This window comes from Ahaetulla prasina, chromosome 1 (assembly GCF_028640845.1).
Source record: "Ahaetulla prasina isolate Xishuangbanna chromosome 1, ASM2864084v1, whole genome shotgun sequence".
Classification (NCBI taxonomy): Eukaryota; Metazoa; Chordata; class Lepidosauria; order Squamata; family Colubridae; genus Ahaetulla; species Ahaetulla prasina.
Window position 1 is genome coordinate 27,869,302 of NC_080539.1, and position 18,321 is coordinate 27,887,622.

General features: G+C 42.7%; 1 protein-coding gene across 1 annotated transcript in view; it reads right to left on the reverse strand.

Annotated features, from left to right (window-relative positions):
- The window catches only part of MLXIPL (MLX interacting protein like), a 71,593-nt gene extending 53,875 nt beyond the window's left edge, over positions 1 to 17,718 (reverse strand). Inside the window, exon 1 of the mRNA XM_058164280.1 lies at positions 17,423 to 17,718. Coding sequence (XP_058020263.1) covers positions 17,423 to 17,718 — 296 coding nt within the window. The remainder of the gene's footprint in view (positions 1 to 17,422) is intronic.
- Between the last annotated feature and the right edge of the window lie 603 nt (positions 17,719 to 18,321).

Consider the following 18,321-nt stretch of genomic DNA (forward strand, 5'->3'; position numbering starts at 1 on the left):
TCTTACATAGAATAGGAGATTGCAATGGAGGATGTGTATTGCATTCAGTACTGCACATGAATTTGGAATTAGACCAGTGTGAACTAGTACAACTTGATGGACACTCTGCCCGCCCCGGACCACATACACACATCAGTCAAACAAACAGTGTTAGAATTCAATGCCAGGAAGCCAGGGTGAAATCTACTTACCTTCCCTACCGGTTTGGAAGTGCACACATGCATCATGTGCGATTTTGGACCCACTGCTCATGCGTAAAGCCTTCTGCGCATGCGCAGAGGGTAAAAAAGATGGTTAGAATCAGGAAGTAACAACTTCTGGGTGGGTGGGCAGAGTTCTCCGAACCACCCACTGGCACCGCTACCGATTTGCCCGAACCAGTGGGAACCGGTAGCATTTCATTCTGCAGGAAGCTCTCATGGTAACTTTTCTTGTTTGGGCTCAATACTTGCAAAATTTGATATAAACTGTACCCTGAGATCTCTAATTAACATAAAAGAAGGTTCTTAAAAATTAAGAACGGTAAATACAACAGCCTACATTCACATTGGAGATCAAGTATATATTGCTCAAAGAGTTGAATAAAATATAATATCTGATTATACTGAACACAATCAGCCAAACAAAAAATATGTTACATAATGTATTACCGCCAGTGTCTGAATTCACACAACATAGTTAAACAGGGGATCACTTACAGCCTAGCAATTGCTTTGCATAGTACAGTACATCAACTGTGATTAGTGTTAACCTTGGGCTAGCTTGTGTGATGCATATGTGTTTTAATACATTGTGTAAAGGCAATTTCCTTGATTTCTATCGTGTAAACTCAAGATAATGGATTAACTTAATGATCAGGTTAACGGTGTGCAACAACAGAACTTGAGATATGACAGAATTACAACTATTAGAATTTCCTGGCAGCCTGACTGTTGATCAATATACAGATAGTCCTCAATTTATAACAGTTTGTTTAGTGACTGTTCAAAGTTACAAACAGCACTAAAAATATAACTTATGACAATTTTTCAGAGTTATGACCTTTGCAGCATCCCCATGATTTTGTGATCAAATTTCAGATGCTTGGCAACTGGTTCATATTTATGATCATTGCTGTGTCCCAAGGTCATGTGATCCCCTTTTGACCAGCAAAGTCAAACGGGGAAGCCAGATTCACTTAACAATTGGGTTATTAACTTATCAACTTGCAATGATTCACTTAACAATTGTGGCAAGAAAGGTCATAAAATGAGGCAAGTGGTCATAAGTCAAGGACTGCCTGTATATGAATAGTGCCAGTTTGAAAGAGGCTGTTTGGAGGAACAACCTCTTCAAGAACTGAGCATTTAGGAGAGTTCCATGGAAATCTATTCTGACTTATATTCATGAGTCAGGAATCCTATATCCCTGTCTTCCTCTTCTACTTTCTCCCCATCTCCTTAAACCTCAGAGACGTGATGGTGAACCTATGGCATGTGTGCCACAGGTGGCACGCAGTGCCCTCTCTGATGGCACAGGAGCCATTGCCCCAGTTAAGCCCTTCCGCACATGTGTGCACGCCTCCGGCCAGCTAGCTAGTCTTTGGGTCTCTGCCCCTCATGTGGGGGGTGCGCGTGCATGTGTAGGGGTGGGAGGGCGTGTAGAGGGGTGGGGCTCATGCAGAGGGCCGTGCACGCATGTGTGGGGGATGGGCCATATTGGGGGTTGTGTGCATGCATGGGGGACAGGGTGCATGTGCTGGGCCTGCACATGCATTGCACTTTGGGGGTTCAGGTGCTCACATGCGCATTTGTGCGCGCACACGCGCGCTTTGTGCACTTGGTCCGGAAAAGGTCAGCCATCACTGCCTTAGAGCAATGTCTAATTATATCTAGCTCATTGCTCTGATTACTCTATAAATAAGGGAAAAGCAGTTACCACATGTTCGGAAGACTACGAAATCTTACTCTGGGTGAATTTCTTATTGTCAAAGTTAGCCAGACCTTTGGGAGAATGGAGAGAAGGCCAAGGACTGCAAGTCCAGTTAAATGATAGGAAAGGGAAGAGAAGCAATCTTCTGGTAGCGTTAGACTTGGCTCATCAGAATGATCTTTGTTCTGTTCTTCTCTAGAGAACGGAAGACACATAATAACTTGCCCTATCAATCTCTTGGATGAGGCCACTCATATCTAAATGTTAGACTGTAAAAATCGAAAACATTCCTAAATGACAGGCTGTCTAGATAGAGGGCTGCTGGCCAAAGATGACTCATGAATGACAGCTAGTGAGACTGAGCTTCTTCTAGGCATGCATCAGCTTCTTGTTTCCTGAATTAAGGCTTCTCTGTCCTCCAGTCAAAATTAAGACAGAAAACCATCTTACTCAGGGGTGAAATGCTCCCGGTTTGGACCGGATCGTGCAATCCAGTAGTGATGGGGGCGGGTAGTTCGGAGAACCTGTAGCAAAAATCCCTGTCCCCCACCACCGCCCACACCTCGCTGTTCCTCTTCTCTGTCCCTGAAGCTCTCGGTAGTGATATAGCTGCAAACAGCCTTAAATGACTGCCACGGTGCTTCAAAGGGCCGCACTACAGCTGATCAATGCTGTAGGCGGCTAGTAGACTGGTGCCTCTATTTTTAAAGAAGGTAGACCGGTGCACTCCCAAGTTTTGTATACTTTATTATTTTTATTATTTATTATTATTGGCCATGCCCATTCAGTCACCTGACCACCAAGCCACACCCACCGGGTCACCTGATCACCAAGCCATGCCCACCAATTAAGCCACACCCACAGAACTGGTAGGGAAAGTTTTTAGATTTCACCCCTGACCTTACTCTTGCTTATGCACTGGGTCTAAGACTCAAAAAGTAAAGAGCGCTTCTTATGAGGTGAGATTGTTTGGTCCAGAATGAAATTCTCACATACATCCACCCCACTGACATGAATGGAAGTATACCCGTCACTCATGCTGTGACTCTTTATTTCAATGCTGTGAAATAAAGAAGAAATAAAAGCAATATCGATAAATGTAAATGGATTAAATGCGGCGATAAAAAGGAATAGAACATTAAACAAATTAAACTCCTTGAAGATGGATATTACGTGTTTGTAAGAGGTTCATATTAGAAAGCAACATGAAAAATTATTAGCACATTCAAAATTAGGAACTTTATTTCCATCATTAATATATCAAAGCAAAAGAGGAATAGCTATGTACATTAAGGAAAAATTAGAACCAAAATTTCTCTTTGAAGATGGAGAAGGTAGAGTCTTGATGGTGGAAATAAAAATACATTTCAAACAAATACTCTTGATAGCGCTATATGCCCCAAACGAAAAACAAGAAGATTTTTATAAGAGACTACACAGAAAAATATTACAATTAGATTACGAACATATTTGCATAATGGGAGATTTTAATGCCGTAACAGATGCGGAATTGGATTATAAAACAATAAAGATAAATAAAAAAACAAGGAGAACAGTGCCAAAATCCTTTTGTACAATGACAGAAGAGTTGAGTATTCAAGATATTTGGAGACAAAAGCATTTAAAAGAAAAACAATTTACTTTCTATTCAAATAGACACTTATTGTGGTTGAGAATAGATATGATATGGATGTCAGCAGACTTGATAGAGAATATACAAGAAGTGAATTTGGTTCAAATATATGGGCAGACCATAACCCAATGATGATAACATGGAAACGACAGAAGAAAGAAGATGGACGTTGAATACATTAATATTAAAAGAAAATGATTTGCAACAATATGTGGAAAAAGAATTAAAGTCTTTTTTTTAAATAAACAAAAAAGAGGACACATCGGCTTTTGCCTGATTTTATGATCTCTTATGCAGCAATCAACACTGATTGGTTCAAAATTGGGAAAGGAGTCCAGCAAGGCTGTATACTATCACCCTGCCTATTTAATTTATATGCAGAGCACATCATGAGAAAGGCGGGGCTAGATTAATCAAAAATTGGAATTAAGATTGCCAGAAGAAATATCAACAACCTCAGATATGCAGATGATACCACTCTAATGGCAGAAAGCGAAGAGGAACTAAAGAGCCTCTTGATGCGGATGAAGGAGGAGAATACAAAAGTCGGCTTGAAACTCAACATTAAGAAAACTAAAATCATGGCATCCGGCCCTCTCAATTCCTGGCAGATAGATGGTGAAGAAATGGAGGTAGTGACAGATTTTATTTTCCTGGGCTCCAAGATCACCGCAGATGGGGACTGCAGCCAAGAAATTAAAAGACGCTTGCTCCTGGGGAGGAAAGCTATGGCAAATCTAGACAGCGTACTAAAAAGCAGAGACATCACCCTGCCAACAAAAGTGCGTATAATCAAAGCTTTGGTTTTCCCAGTTGCAATGTATGGCTGTGAAGGTTGGACCATAAGAAAGGCTGAGCGCCAAAGAATTGAGGCCTTTGAACTCTGGTGCTGGAGAAGACTCCTGTGAGTCCCTTGGACTGCAAGGCGAACAAACAAGTCAGTTCTAGAGGAGATCAACCCTGACTGCTCTTTAGAAGGCCAGATCCTGAAGATGAAACTGAAATACTTTGGCCACCTAATGAGAAAGAAGGACTCACTGGAGAAGAGCCTAATGCTGGGAAAGATTGAGGGCAAAAGAAGGGGACGACAGAGAATGAGGTGGCTGGATGGAGTCACTGAAGCAGTAGGCGTGAGCTTAAATGGACTCCAGAGGATGGTAGAGGACAGGAAGGCCTGGAGGAATGTTGTCCATGGGGTCGTGATGGGTCGGACACGACTTTGCAACTAACAACAACAAATGCAGCAATCGTTAGGCAAATGCTGTGGTCATTAAGCAAACCCACTGTGCATCACCACGGCATCGGTGCCATGGTGGCACGATGGTTAGAGTGCAGTATTGCAGGCTAATTCTATCCGCAGCCAGCTGTTCGATCCTGACCGTATAAAGATTGACTCAGCCTTCTATCCTTCCGAGGTCAGTAAAATGAGGACCCAGATTGTTGGGGGAGGCAATATGCTGACTCTGTAAACCATTTAGAGGCTATAAAGCGCTATAAAGTGGTATATAAGCCTAAATGCTAGGGCTAGTGCTATTTTGCCAGAAACCAGAAGTAAATGCCAGTTTCCAGGGGGAAAAATCATTATAAATCATAGTCATGTGACCTCTGGATGCTACCAATGATAATAAATGGCTACCGCCATTGATAGCATGCTACCGCCATTGGTAGCATCCCACGATCACATGACTGTGATTTACAATTTTTTTTCCTGGAAAATATCATCGTGAATCGTAGTCATGTGACCAATGGACGCTACCAATGGCGGTAAATGTGGGCTGTGTCAGGCCTGGAAACCATATTAGACTTTAGGGTTCCAGACGCTGCCACATTTTCCCCTGAGGGGAGGAAGGGGGGCTGAGGGGTATGGTAACATTCTTCAAGCGGTCAAGGTCGGATGGTGTTCACATCTGCAGGAAGAGTGGCAAGAAGATATTCGAATGAACTGGGAGAACGTGGGACCATGTGACCATCAAAGGGGTCAGGGGGGTGGGACTCTTGGGGTTTGTATAACTGGGAAAAGAATCCGGAAATTCAGTTTTGGAATTTCACTCATCGTGTGCCAGTTTCCTCATGCTAGTAAAGAACTCTGGAAAACAATGGCTTCTGAGTTTTTTTTATGCAGAAGAGGTTTTTCTGGAACCTTGACATTATTCCAAAACTCCTAACTTTCTTTTGCTAACGGTACCCTCTCCTCCGCTCAGAGGGGGCCCGTTAGGGGGGTGCAGGGCCCCAGCCTCCGCAACCTCCACAGCGGTGCAAAGACCCAGCAAAGATGAAAGAGCAGCAAGCTGAAAGCGTGGATGTAGCACAGAAGCTTGAATCTAACAATTTAATTGAAATCCCCTACTTCCCATCGGAAGATATGACTCAAAAACCCGAAGTGGTAGAGCCTGCTTGTCAGCTTGGAGCACGGCCCAAAGACTCCGATTCATGGGTAAGCTGTCGTTCGGGAGAAAACATTTCCCCGGGGCGGAATGGAGAGCCCCCTCCCTCTTCTCAACCTCACTGGAGGACAGTAAAACCCGGAGAATCGGGAGAGTCACTGGATTGGGACCTGAGAAACCCCCTGAAATCCCAGTCCCTATTAGACCTCCCTGAAACTTTTGAGCGTTTGGAAGTGAGGCCTCGTATAAGCTCAGCTCACCCACCTCGAGAGCCTTTAGCTCAGTCGAAATTCACCTTCCCTCCCACCAAAGAGGTAGAAATTACTGAAACTCAAAGCCGTTCCGATGAACGCAGGAGGACCTCCCTTCCCTCCTTCAGACGGCAGGGAGTTCAGGCAGCACCAGGGACTTGGGGGGAATCACAACTCCCCCCTCCAATTGACTTTTACCGCCAACAGAGGCCTACGCTGCCTCCAGCTGCTTCTATTCCTCCTGGTTGGGCATTTTATCCTGGACAAGGGTGGATCCAATACCAATGGCAACCAGCCAGTTCAGCACCTTTCTTTCCTGGGGGCCCCAGGCCGATGTTTACCTCGACAGCTGAAGCATTTCAAGGACTTCCTTCTCAGCAGCCAGGGGGAATTCCACCCCCCTTCACAACTCAGCAACCAGCCACAACAGCAACGGCCGTCCCCCAAATCCCTCTTCAACCGCAAGCAGGCCAGCTAAACCCACCTGCACCCCCTCATCCAGCCCCTCCCCCTTTCAAACCAACCTTTGATGGGAATCCACACCACCTGGCTTACTTTCTCAGCAGAATTGAGGCTTACGTTGAACAATATAGACATCAATACCCATCAGAAAGAAGCCTAATCAACGCCATCTCGGATGGTATGAACGTGGGGCTAGCCTCAGAGTGGATAGCTCAACTACACAATGAACGTGCACCAGAACTAAACGATGTTCACGGATTTATGGCACTGCTTCGCAACCGGTTTCAAGATGATGACCTAATTGCAGAATGTGAAACCACCTTAAAAACGATGAAACAAGGTAACAAGCCTCTAAAACAATTTGTATGGGATTTCAGAAGGGTTGCTGGCAATCTTAGACATTGGCCAGATCGGCTTCTCCTCCAAACGGTTCCATTTCACCCTCAAATACATCCCCAGCGACCAAAATCTACTGGCTGATGCCCTATCTAGGAAACCACAATTTGACAGCCAACGCGAAGAGGTAATACATGCGATGATTCCCGATACCGAACCGGCCAACCAAGCACTTACTCGACCGCGATCACGCCGTAGTATTAACATCCCACCAAATAAACTACTAGCGGAATTAAAATCAGCACTCACTGACGATGCTTGGTTTAAAGAAAACTTGCCACACCTCACCTTAAGGGATGGGATACCCTGGAAAGGAACCAAGATTTATGTACCCGTCGCTATCCGGCTGCCTATACTACAGAGAAGCCACGACTCTCGCCTAGGAGGTCACTTTGGATTTTTAAAGACTCTCCACTTGGCTAGAAGACAATTCTGGTGGCCAAAAATGAAATCAGATGTCGAAGACTATGTCCGGAGCTGTGCTACCTGCGCTACCATGAAGTCCAGACCAGGGAAACCCCCTGGACTCCTACAACCCGTAGCCGAACCCACCAGACCCTGGGAAGAGATTGCCATGGATTTTATTGTTGAACTCCCATCTAGTGGGGGAAATACAGTGATATGGACCGTAGTGGACTTGTTCTCTAAACAGGCCCACTGCACTGCGTGCAGCGGATTGCCATTGGCGAGAAAATTAGCAAAGCTCTTCATCAAACACATCTACAGACTGCATGGAGTTCCTAAAAGGATAATATCCGACAGGGGTGTTCAATTCACAGCCAAGTTCTGGAGGGAGTTCCTACGGTCCATTGGGTCATCTCAAGGACTTAGTTCTGGGTTCCATCCGGAGACCAATGGAGCGGCTGAAAAATTGAACTTGATGGTGGAACAATACATACGGTGTTATGTAAATTACCAACAAGAAAACTGGTCAGATTTGTTACCATTTGCAGAAGTCGCATATAATAATGCTGTACACAGCAGCACGGGGTTAACCCCTTTTCAAGTAACCACCGGCATGGACTTCGTTCCAATGCCTGAACTCCCTGTGCAACCCCCCACTTCCGTTTCCCTAACGGACTGGATGAATTAGTTGAAAAAAGGTTGGGAAAATACAAAAAAGGCCTTGGCTGTGACAGCTCAGAATTACAAAGCCCAAGCTGACAAACACCGTTCCCTTCAACCCCCTTTTCGCATTGGAGATAAAGTCTTTTTATCTACTAAGTATCTGAGGTTGAGAATACCCAGCAGAAAATTCGGTCCAAAATTTTTGGGTCCTTTCCCCATTGTAAAATATATTAATCCGTTACCGTCCAACTCAAGCTCCCTCGAATGTTGGGGAAAATACACCCGGTATTCCATACCAGCTTATTAAAACCTGCTAGACAGTCTGGTCTGAGACCTCAACCTGCCGCTCCCCCACCACCCTTGATAATCCAAGGTGAAACCCACTATGAAATCAAGAAAATCCTTGACTCTAGACTATACAGAGGTCAATTACAATATTTAGTCCACTGGAAGGGATATCCATTATCTGAATCTACTTGGGTCAAAAGTTGGAAAGTAAATGCGGACAATTTGATTAAACAATTTCACGACACTTTCCCTGACAAACCTAAAAAATCTCTTGGAGAGGGGAGGGGGGGTAGAAGGGAAGTGTGGACCACTGACACTCTTCTTTATCGACTCTTTGTTTTCTTTCCTAGGATATAGCTTCTTTTCCAAGGGGGGACGCCTGTCAGGCCTGGAAACCATATTAGACTTTAGGGTTCCAGACGCTGCCACATTTTCCCCTGAGGGGAGGAAGGGGGGCTGAGGGGTATGGTAACATTCTTCAAGCGGTCAAGGTCGGATGGTGTTCACATCTGCAGGAAGAGTGGCAAGAAGATGTTCGAATGAACTGTTGCCAAGTGCCCAAACTGTGATCATGTGACTGTGGTGGGTGTAGCAGCCGGTTCATAAATAGCTCTATGGAGGTCTGCTGTAATTTTCAACGGCCCCTAAATGACCAGTTGTAAATTGGGGGTTACCTTTGTTTCCTCCATGATCTTTTACCAGGTTAATTAGGGAAGACTGATTACAATTACAGAATAAAAATAAGCACACCCTATTAATGTTTATATACGATGCTTATTGTCCCACAGATCTGAAGGAATGGAAAAGGAGCCCAAGGCAAGTGGGAGTTCATAAATGAACAATTACAATTTCCTTTCAAAAACCAAGCAAACAAAAATGGTATGTTCTGCCAGAAAATTGTCAAAAGCACAATGAAGGAGCAGGATTGAATTTCAAGACAGATAGAAATATAGTCAGGAAATATTTATTTAGTTCAGTTCTCCAGAGTCAGATGAATTGCACAATAAGGCTTTGAAAGAACTCACTAATAGTCTGTCTGAACCTTTATATACTATTTTTGAGTGCTTTTGTAAAACAGGATTGGGAAAAGAGTGTTCCTATCTTCAAAAGAGAAAAAAGAAGGCCAACCAGCCAGTTAGCCTGACATAGATATCTGGTCAGATTCTCAAACAAATTATAAAGAGCCTGACCTGCAAACATTCTGAGAACCAATCGTGCCAAACTAACCTTGTATCATATTTTTGGGGGCAATTTTCTTAGTAAATTGTGAGAATGCTATCGTGAGAAACATCTTACACAATATGGTATAAGATATCTTGATTCAAAAAAGCATTTGACAGAACATCACATTTGATTAACAAACTACTTAAATGCGGATGGCATGACAATGAAATGGTCACATACAGCAGATACCAGAATAACAGAGTTGGAAGGGACCTTGGAGGTCTTCTAGTCCAACCCCCTGCTCAAAGAGGAAACTTATACCATTTCAGACAAACGGTTGTCCAATTTCAACATATATTCAAACAATGCTCATCAGGACAGACATATTTAAACAAATTGAAACAGGTTCTGGGATAATTGGAAGAATAGATCGTAAATCCCATGAAAAGAGCTTGAAAAAAACTGAAAACAATCCATATCATGAAAATTGAGTGGGAATATAATGAAACTTTTCTAATATTTGAAATAATGTCATACATTAGAAAGCCAAGATTTTTCTCTTCTATCTCAGAATGCAAAATATGGATGATGGATTTACGGTAAATTACAGGAAGTAAGATTCTGGTTGAATCTCAAAGAGAAACTTCATTAAGACTCATTTGTCAATGGAACCAAAATGACAGAGATATCAAATAAAGGATCCTTATCACTGCTTATCAGTAATTCTTTCATATGGATTCCTGCACTGAACAGGAATGATTCAACTACTGTACCCCAACTCTATGATTCTAAGTAGCTGGAATGGGAAGGGTTAAGCAATTTACAACAGGTCATTTGCTCACTGATCAAAGTTACAATGGCACTGAAAAAAGTGACTTATGACTGTTTTTCACACTTACGACCATTGCAGCATCCCCATGGTCATGTGATCAAAACTCAGATGCTTGGCAACTGGTTCATATTTACAGTAGTGGCCAACATTGCGGAAACCTTTTGGAGGAAAGTCTATTTTTGAGGTTTGATGTGAATAACACCACTTTTTTTTGGAGTTTCAAGATAATCATATTCCACTACTGGAATGGCCTGGGAATAGCCCAGAACTTAACCCAATTGAAAATCTTTGGAGCCGACTAAAGAAACTTGTTAATCAGAAGCGACCCAGCAATAAAACCCAGTTAATAGAAGCAATCATTCAATCTTGGTTTCACATTATAACAGCTGCAGAACTAAAAGACTTGGTTCACTCCCCCGTAATTCATGCTAAAGGTTACCCAACTAAGTATTAACTGACGTGATAATTTTTGTATATCTTGTTTTTTTCCTACGGTGATAATTTTTGTATCTCTCGTTTTTTCGACGTGTTTCACTTTTCTTCTTTATACTGTAACTGCTATTCTAATAGCAAATCCTTCATAAAAGTTATTGCATTACATTCTTGATTAAATTATCTTTCCATTGATATATAATTTTATGGTACTACTAAAAAAAAAAAAAGTAGTGTTATTAGCTAGTTTTAGAAAATACACTTTTCCCAAAAGGTTTCCACAATTTTGACCACTACTGCATGGTTGTTGTAGTGTCCCAGGGTCATGTGATCACCTTTTGCGAATTTCTTACAAGCAAAGTCAATGGGGAAGCCAGATTCACTTAACAATTGTGTTACTAACTTAACAACTAGAATAGAACAGAATAACAGAATTGGAGATCTTCTAGTCCAACCTCCTGCTCAGGCAGGAAACCCATCTCATTTCAGATAAATGATTGTCCAAAACAAGTTTTGGAACATTCACAACTTCTGGAGGCAAGTTCTTCCACTGATTAATTGTTCTGTCATTTAATCGGTAGAACAATTTGCCTCCAGAAATTGTAAATGCTCCAACACTGGAAGTTTTTAAGAAAAGACTGGACAACCATTTGTCTAAAATGGTATAGGGTTTCCTGCCTGAGCAGAAGGTTGGACTAGAACAGGGGTGTCAAACTCAAGGCCCGCAGGCCCGATCCGGCTCGCTGGGTGCTTAGATCTGGCCACCAGGCCGCCTTGGAAACAGTGAAGGACCACTCCATAATACCTCTGCCAATGAAAACGGAGTTGGGAGGGCACATGCGGCCCTCCCAGGCTCCTTTTCGCTGGCAGAAGGCTGCAGGAGGCCTGTCGTGTCCCACTCCTCCGCTGACGGCCGGGTCAGGGAAATCCGAATCAGGCGTGCCTCTGCAGCTCTGCCAAAGTCCTAGCAAAGTCCTCAGGGCAGGCAGGAGACCAGAAAGTGACTTCAGCAAGATATGTTTAGACTTTGCCTGACTCAGAGAATGCCAGAAAGCAGGTCCTTTATAGGCCATGGGGTGTGGCTCCATGACTCAGCACTTATCCAGGCCTGCCCCTCCCTTCCTTCTGTTGCCTCCGTCTATCAAGTCTTCTGACGCGAGGGTCACACCAGTCTGCAGCTGTTGGCAATTGACCTCCCTCAGGCTCATATGCTGTGGAGGAGGGGGAGGGGTCTAGTTGCTCCGTTTGCCTGGGCATGGAGCCAGAGCTGGGGGCTGGAGATACTTCCTCCTCTTCAGCCTGTCTGGGCATGGAGCCAGGGCTGGGGCCGGGAGGCATACTAGGACATTCCTCCGTGTTCGGAAGCAGATAAGAAGACCCCGGCTGTGGTGAGATCGGTCGAGACACAACAAGGCCATCACAGTCAAAAACGGAGCTCAGGAGCCCATTTTCACTGGCAGAGCACTTGGGCCACCACAGGTACTCACAATACGAGTGACATCAAGCTGGCCATGTCTACACTGGCCACACCCACCCGGCCCCCCTGAGGTCAAACACAATCCTGATGTGGCCCTCAATGAAATCGAATTTGACACCCCTGGACTAGAAGATCTCCAAGGTCCCTTCCAATTGCAGTGATTCACTTAACAACTGTGGTAAAATAGGTCATAAAATGGGGCAAAATTTATTTAACAAATGTTTTGCTTAACAGCAGAATTTAGGGGCTCAATTGTCTTTCATCAAGGACTACCTGTACCAAGGCCTCGGTTAGAATGAGGCATTTGCATGCTCATGGCACCAGAGAATTATGAGTTCAGGAATACAGAAGACTAATCTGGCTCCAACCCAAGACCTGGCTATCTGTAAATCCCAGCTTTTGTTCATATCAAAATAAAGCATTGCTTCCACCTCTCACAATAATAGCTATATACAGTATTTGAGAATATGTACAGAATTTTCTAAAATTTTTATAATTGTGATGGATGGGAGAGAAAGAGATTAATGCCTTCTTCAAAGTGTAGGAAACTGAAAGTTAAGAATAAATTGTAGAACTGAAGAACAAAGCATTGAGAAAATTATGTAAACCGGCCAGATAATTCCTTTATACTTGCTTCTTCTTGGCACAAAGTTTCAAAACTTCCCAGGATGGTATCCAACCATCATCACAACGGTGTTGCCAGTTTTTGCAACAAACCCCTGGGAATACTTTCAGGATAGGAATGTATCAACCCTGCCATCCAATAAAGGATTGCTGGGTGGGGGGAGGAATGACACAGAAAAATAAGCAAATGCAAGCACAGGATGGGGAATATGCAGGTAGATTTAATTGCAAAGTTATTTTTATATAACCATAATAAAGAATCAGCATGCATGCAGCAGTGTCATAATGGAACTCCCATATTCAAGAGTACTAGCTCTGTTTTTATTCTACGGTTACATTACAGGTAATCCTTGATTTATGACTGTAATGGACATTATAATCATAAGTTGTGATAGTTGTAAAATGGGTCACACATGTGTCTGACACAATTTCACAATCTTTTGGGGGCAACTGTTAAGTGAACACCATGGTTGTTAAGAAAACTGCATAAAGTTACTCCTAGGGCTACAATTACTGCAGATATCCTTGGTTTATGACCAGAACTGACCCTGGAATTGGTTGTAAGTTGTTGCAATTATAAGTCAAGGCATCATGTAATCAGATTTGACATTACAACTGTTTTACAGCCGTCATTAAGTGAACATTGTGGTCATTAAGGAAATCAATTTCCCCAGTAAGCGTTTTTGCTGGAAACTGGAAATAAATACCAGAAACCAGAAAAAAACCATAGCAAATTGTGGTCATGTGACTGCAAGACAATGTAAACACTGTAAACAGTAAATGAGCCAGTTGATAAGAACCCAAAATGGGATCATATGATTACAGGGGGTTGTGCAGCTATCATAACTCCAAAAATGGGTTATAAGTCACTCTAGGGAGATCCATTGTAACTTTGAATGGTCATTAAGTGACTGGTCCTAAATTGAGGACTACCTGTGTAAGTTAATTGTATTTATTTATTTAGCATAGTTATAATCACCCATCTCACAAAAGCTTAACTCTAAGCAACATACAACAGCATCTGGATAAAAATTGTCCAGTTTAGTAGATCTAGTGATGATTTCTTGAGGAGGGGATGAACCAATACCTCATTAAGATGGCTGGTACAATTCTCAAGGAAGAATTGTCCACCACTAGGATCTAACCACATGATACCTATCCTGGCCATTTATATAGGAGAGGAGAGGAGAGGAGAGGAGAGGAGAGGAGAGGAGAGAGTAGAATTTTTTATTAGCCAAATGTGATTGGACACACAAGGAATTTGTCTTGGTGCATATGCTCTCAGTGTACATAAAAGAAAATATATGTTCATCAAGAATCATAAGGTACCACGCTTAATGATAGTCATAGGGTACAAATAAGCAATCAGGAAATAATATCAATATAAATTGTAAGGATACAAGCAACAAAGTTACAGTCATACAGTCATAAGTGGGAGGAGATGGGTGATAGGAACGATGAGAAGATTAATAGTAGTGCAGATTTAGTAATTAGTTTGACAATGTTGAGGGAATTATTTGTTTAGCAGAGTGATGGCGTTCGGGGGGAAAAACTGTTCTTGTGTCTAGTTGTTCTGGTGTGCAGTGCTCTATAGCATCATTTTGAGGGTAGGAGTTGAAACAGTTTATGTCCAGGATGTGAGGGGTCTGTAAATATGAAGAGTGCATCCCGACTGTTTAACCAGCTGATCCCAAGTTCTAAAGTATGAATGAAAAGTGAGTCATTTTTCTCCATATTCATTCTTGTCATGACATTTCTTTAAAGGGGTGGGAATAGCGGAAAGTACAGTCTATATAAAGCAGAAAGAATTGTGCTTAGGCAGCAGTGAGATAATAGGTGTGTGTCGGGTGGGGAGGGGGTGTCTTTACAGTGTTTCCACCAGATTTGCCTGAACTGAGGCTGCCCCATGGATCAAAGTAAACAAGGCTTGAGAACAGCATGTCCAGAAGTCAACAGCCTCTGGAAGCTGGGAAAATGGCCACATTTAAGCAGGTCTTTGCTGCAATACCCCACAACTAAGGCTGTTGCAAACTCCCAGTGAGTTGACGAGAAGGGTCTATTACAAAATAAATGCTACTATTCTGACCTTCTCCATCAAAAAGAAAAAAAGAAAAAAAAGACACAAGTAGACTTTTGCAGGTTGAACAGCAATACGCAAAGCCATATTTTTTAGGCAAGCGGATGAAAATGTCTCTTTCAAAGAAAGAGGAATAAGGAACACAAATTGGCCTAAACCAAACCACAAATGGTTGGCAACATGATATACTAAACTATGGTCTATTAACTGATAAGGTGAGGTCCACATACATGAGTTGAAATGAGAGGGCAAGCACAAAGAATTAGCAGGGGGCCCAAACTCCACCTTAGAGGAAAAGGATATGGCACTTCCTACCACCTGCTATCATCTAGAAAAAAATAGGCAGGAGAACCTGATTGAAAGGTATAAATTAATCTATAGATAAAATATTTGGGGATTTTTTTTTCTCTCCCTCGTTTCAGACACTAGATGCAGAAATCATCCAATAAAGCTGACTGGACAGAGAATTTGAAGAAACACACAACCACAAAATTAATGTGAGGAATTCATTTCCACAGATGTAGTGATGGCCTTTAATCTGGCTGGCTTTAAAAGAAGTCTCTGGTTGGCTCCTGAGAAACAAATTGCTGGTCTGCTCCAACAATATTGTCCCTATATGTTGGGGGTGAGGGGGGGGAGCTTCCAAGCAAATAGCTTTTAATACTTGTAGTAAATAACAATAGCACTTATATACACTGCTTCACAGGGTTTCACAGCCCAGTTTAAAGAGTCAGCATATTGCACCCAATAATCTGGGTCCTCATTTTACCAACCTCAGAAGGATGGAAGGCTGAGGCAACCTTAAGCCAGTGAGACTCGAACTGCTGAACTGCTGGTAGCCAGCAGTCAGCAGAACAGGTTTGCAATGTTTAATTTTTTTTAATCCTTTCCTGGATAAAAAGAAGGTGAAAGGGCTTGTGATACACTGGAGGGATTCAAATGGATTACAAAATCTGGACTTCCATTAAAATGCCACTGGGGATGCAGGGTGATTTCACCATAAAAGTTTTCTGGGAAATTGCTGGAACTTAGGTTAAAAGAAAAGATAATTGATGATGTATTTCCCTCTGATCAAAAGGCCTCTCCTGCACATAGCTCTTCCTCTCAATCTAGGGAAAAAGAAAAAGGATAAACCCTTGCTATGGGGGGCAGGGGAGGGAGGTCAAAAGCTCTTTTGCAAAAGGCAGAAGCAGGTCCCCATGAGTTTCCATCAATAGCAAGACTCTTATCTTTTTCCTTCTTCCCTAGGATTGAGGGAAAAGACAATGTGTTTCACACTCAAACCAGACTGCAGTATCCCAACCAACTTTATCTTCTTTCCTAACCAGTAAATATTTGACCAATCATTCCTAGGGTTGGAAAATAAGCAGTTGGCACATGGAAGGAGACTTCCAAGAAACAAAGTATAGAGGCTAGGCAGAGAAGTAAAAAAAAATATCCCAGAAGGTGACAATAGCAGACTTCCCCTTTTATTTTACCAATTTCATATGGATTTTAATTTCTGAGTTTGTTACAGTATGTTTAAATGTTAAGGTAAACTGTGCAGTGCAGATGATGATGTTTAAACCATGGCTTAATATAATAGGTAAAACTAGCAAGGGGGTTAATTAAAAAGCAGTAAGGGAAATTTCCCCTTCTTATATGAGACATCACGATATCCTGTGGCATAGAGTTCCAAAGTAAATTATATCTGAACAAACTTGTTAGTTGGTCAGATGCAGTTGGCAGCCCATCACAGGAGAAAATGCTTTGATCTGAATTCTGGAGCAAATATGGGGGCTTTGGATGCTCTGGGGACTGTAACAATGCTTCCCCAACCTGGGAGGGACCTCACTGGCATATAGATTACTAAAATTCTGGGGAAAGCAGTGATAATCTGGAGTCAGGTTTTCCCTGCAGTTCGTTAAATGTTGTCCCCCAACAGGTTTACAATCTGCATTTTTGCAAGACTGCAATTCTGCAATCACAGGATGGATTTCAGGGCTTATCATTACTGACAGCCTAATGCTTCTGCTAGCTTGGAGACTGCAATTCAAGGAATCACACACACACACACACAACCTGGACTTCAATACAGAAAGAAAGAAAAAAAACAATGAAAATAAGACTAGGTTCACAGAAGAAATCCACAAGGTTCATATTTTTGCCTTCACTATGAGATGCTAGGTTTATCTCTGACACTCTCAACTATTAAAACCTCAATTCTGAAGTTAATCCAATCCTGTTTCCCCTACATCAAATCCTTTGTGTTGCCATTCCAAGATTGTTCCCCTCTTGGATCAAAAAGCCCCTACACTTTAATTGAACTTCCAGGATTCCTGAGAAAAGACACTCCATGGCCAGACTGTAGACCTGTCATCTCTCAAAACCACCTATCAAAAGAATTGAACATGGCTGGAGGCAGGAGGCTCTCCCAGACTCACCTGTAAGCCAGGCTCATGCACTCAAACAGGCGGGTGAGAGTGGGATCAATGCTTGGAGGATCAGGGATTTCTGGCACTGCCTGGTGATGGCGTCGACGGGGCACCAAATCGCTGTGCGGACACGACACCATAAAGTGACCACTGTGGATCACTTGGGAGCAGGCAGGATAACCAGAGCCAGGTTTGGTGCTGTTGAAGGCTGGGTTGTCTGAATCTGAATCAAAATCCGAGTCAGGCCTTGACCCCATCTGCAGTTCCATATAAGGCCCAGATCGTCCAGGCTGAATGACAGCCATGGTGAAGGAAATGGTATTTGCTGGAGAACTCCCTCCAGCCCAGTTGTCAAAGCCAACACCAGGATCTTCTTGCAGAGGCAGACAGTTCCACGTACATAAATGTCCTGCGCAATTAACACTTAACGTAAGAACATCATGACCAGAACTTCACCTGGCACTCACTAGGGCTCTGATTCCAATAGCAGTCTTTATAGATCAACCTGATGCGGTTCTGCCTCCTAAATGGGTGGACACCAAGAGTTGCCGAGAAAAATTAACACTTTGTTTGCCAGTACAAGGGTACATTTGGATAGCCAGAGGCCATGTGAAACAGCTCCAGATAAGCTGGCTAACTTTTGACCTGATGCTTATGCCTTTAATAGCAATCTAATCTTCTATCATTAATGGGGCCATAATGTTGACTTTTCTGCTATGAAAAGAAGATTCGCTTACTGATTTCTGCAGGAGAAATGGCTGTTAAAGGCCAAAGGACTCAACATGTTTTCCCCCAGTCAGTTGGCAGTTTAATCTGAATTGGACTGGCAATTATACTTGTCTCATATTGTCAGTGATGACTGAAACACCCCTAAACTGATTTATAGACATATGCGCATAATCCCACCA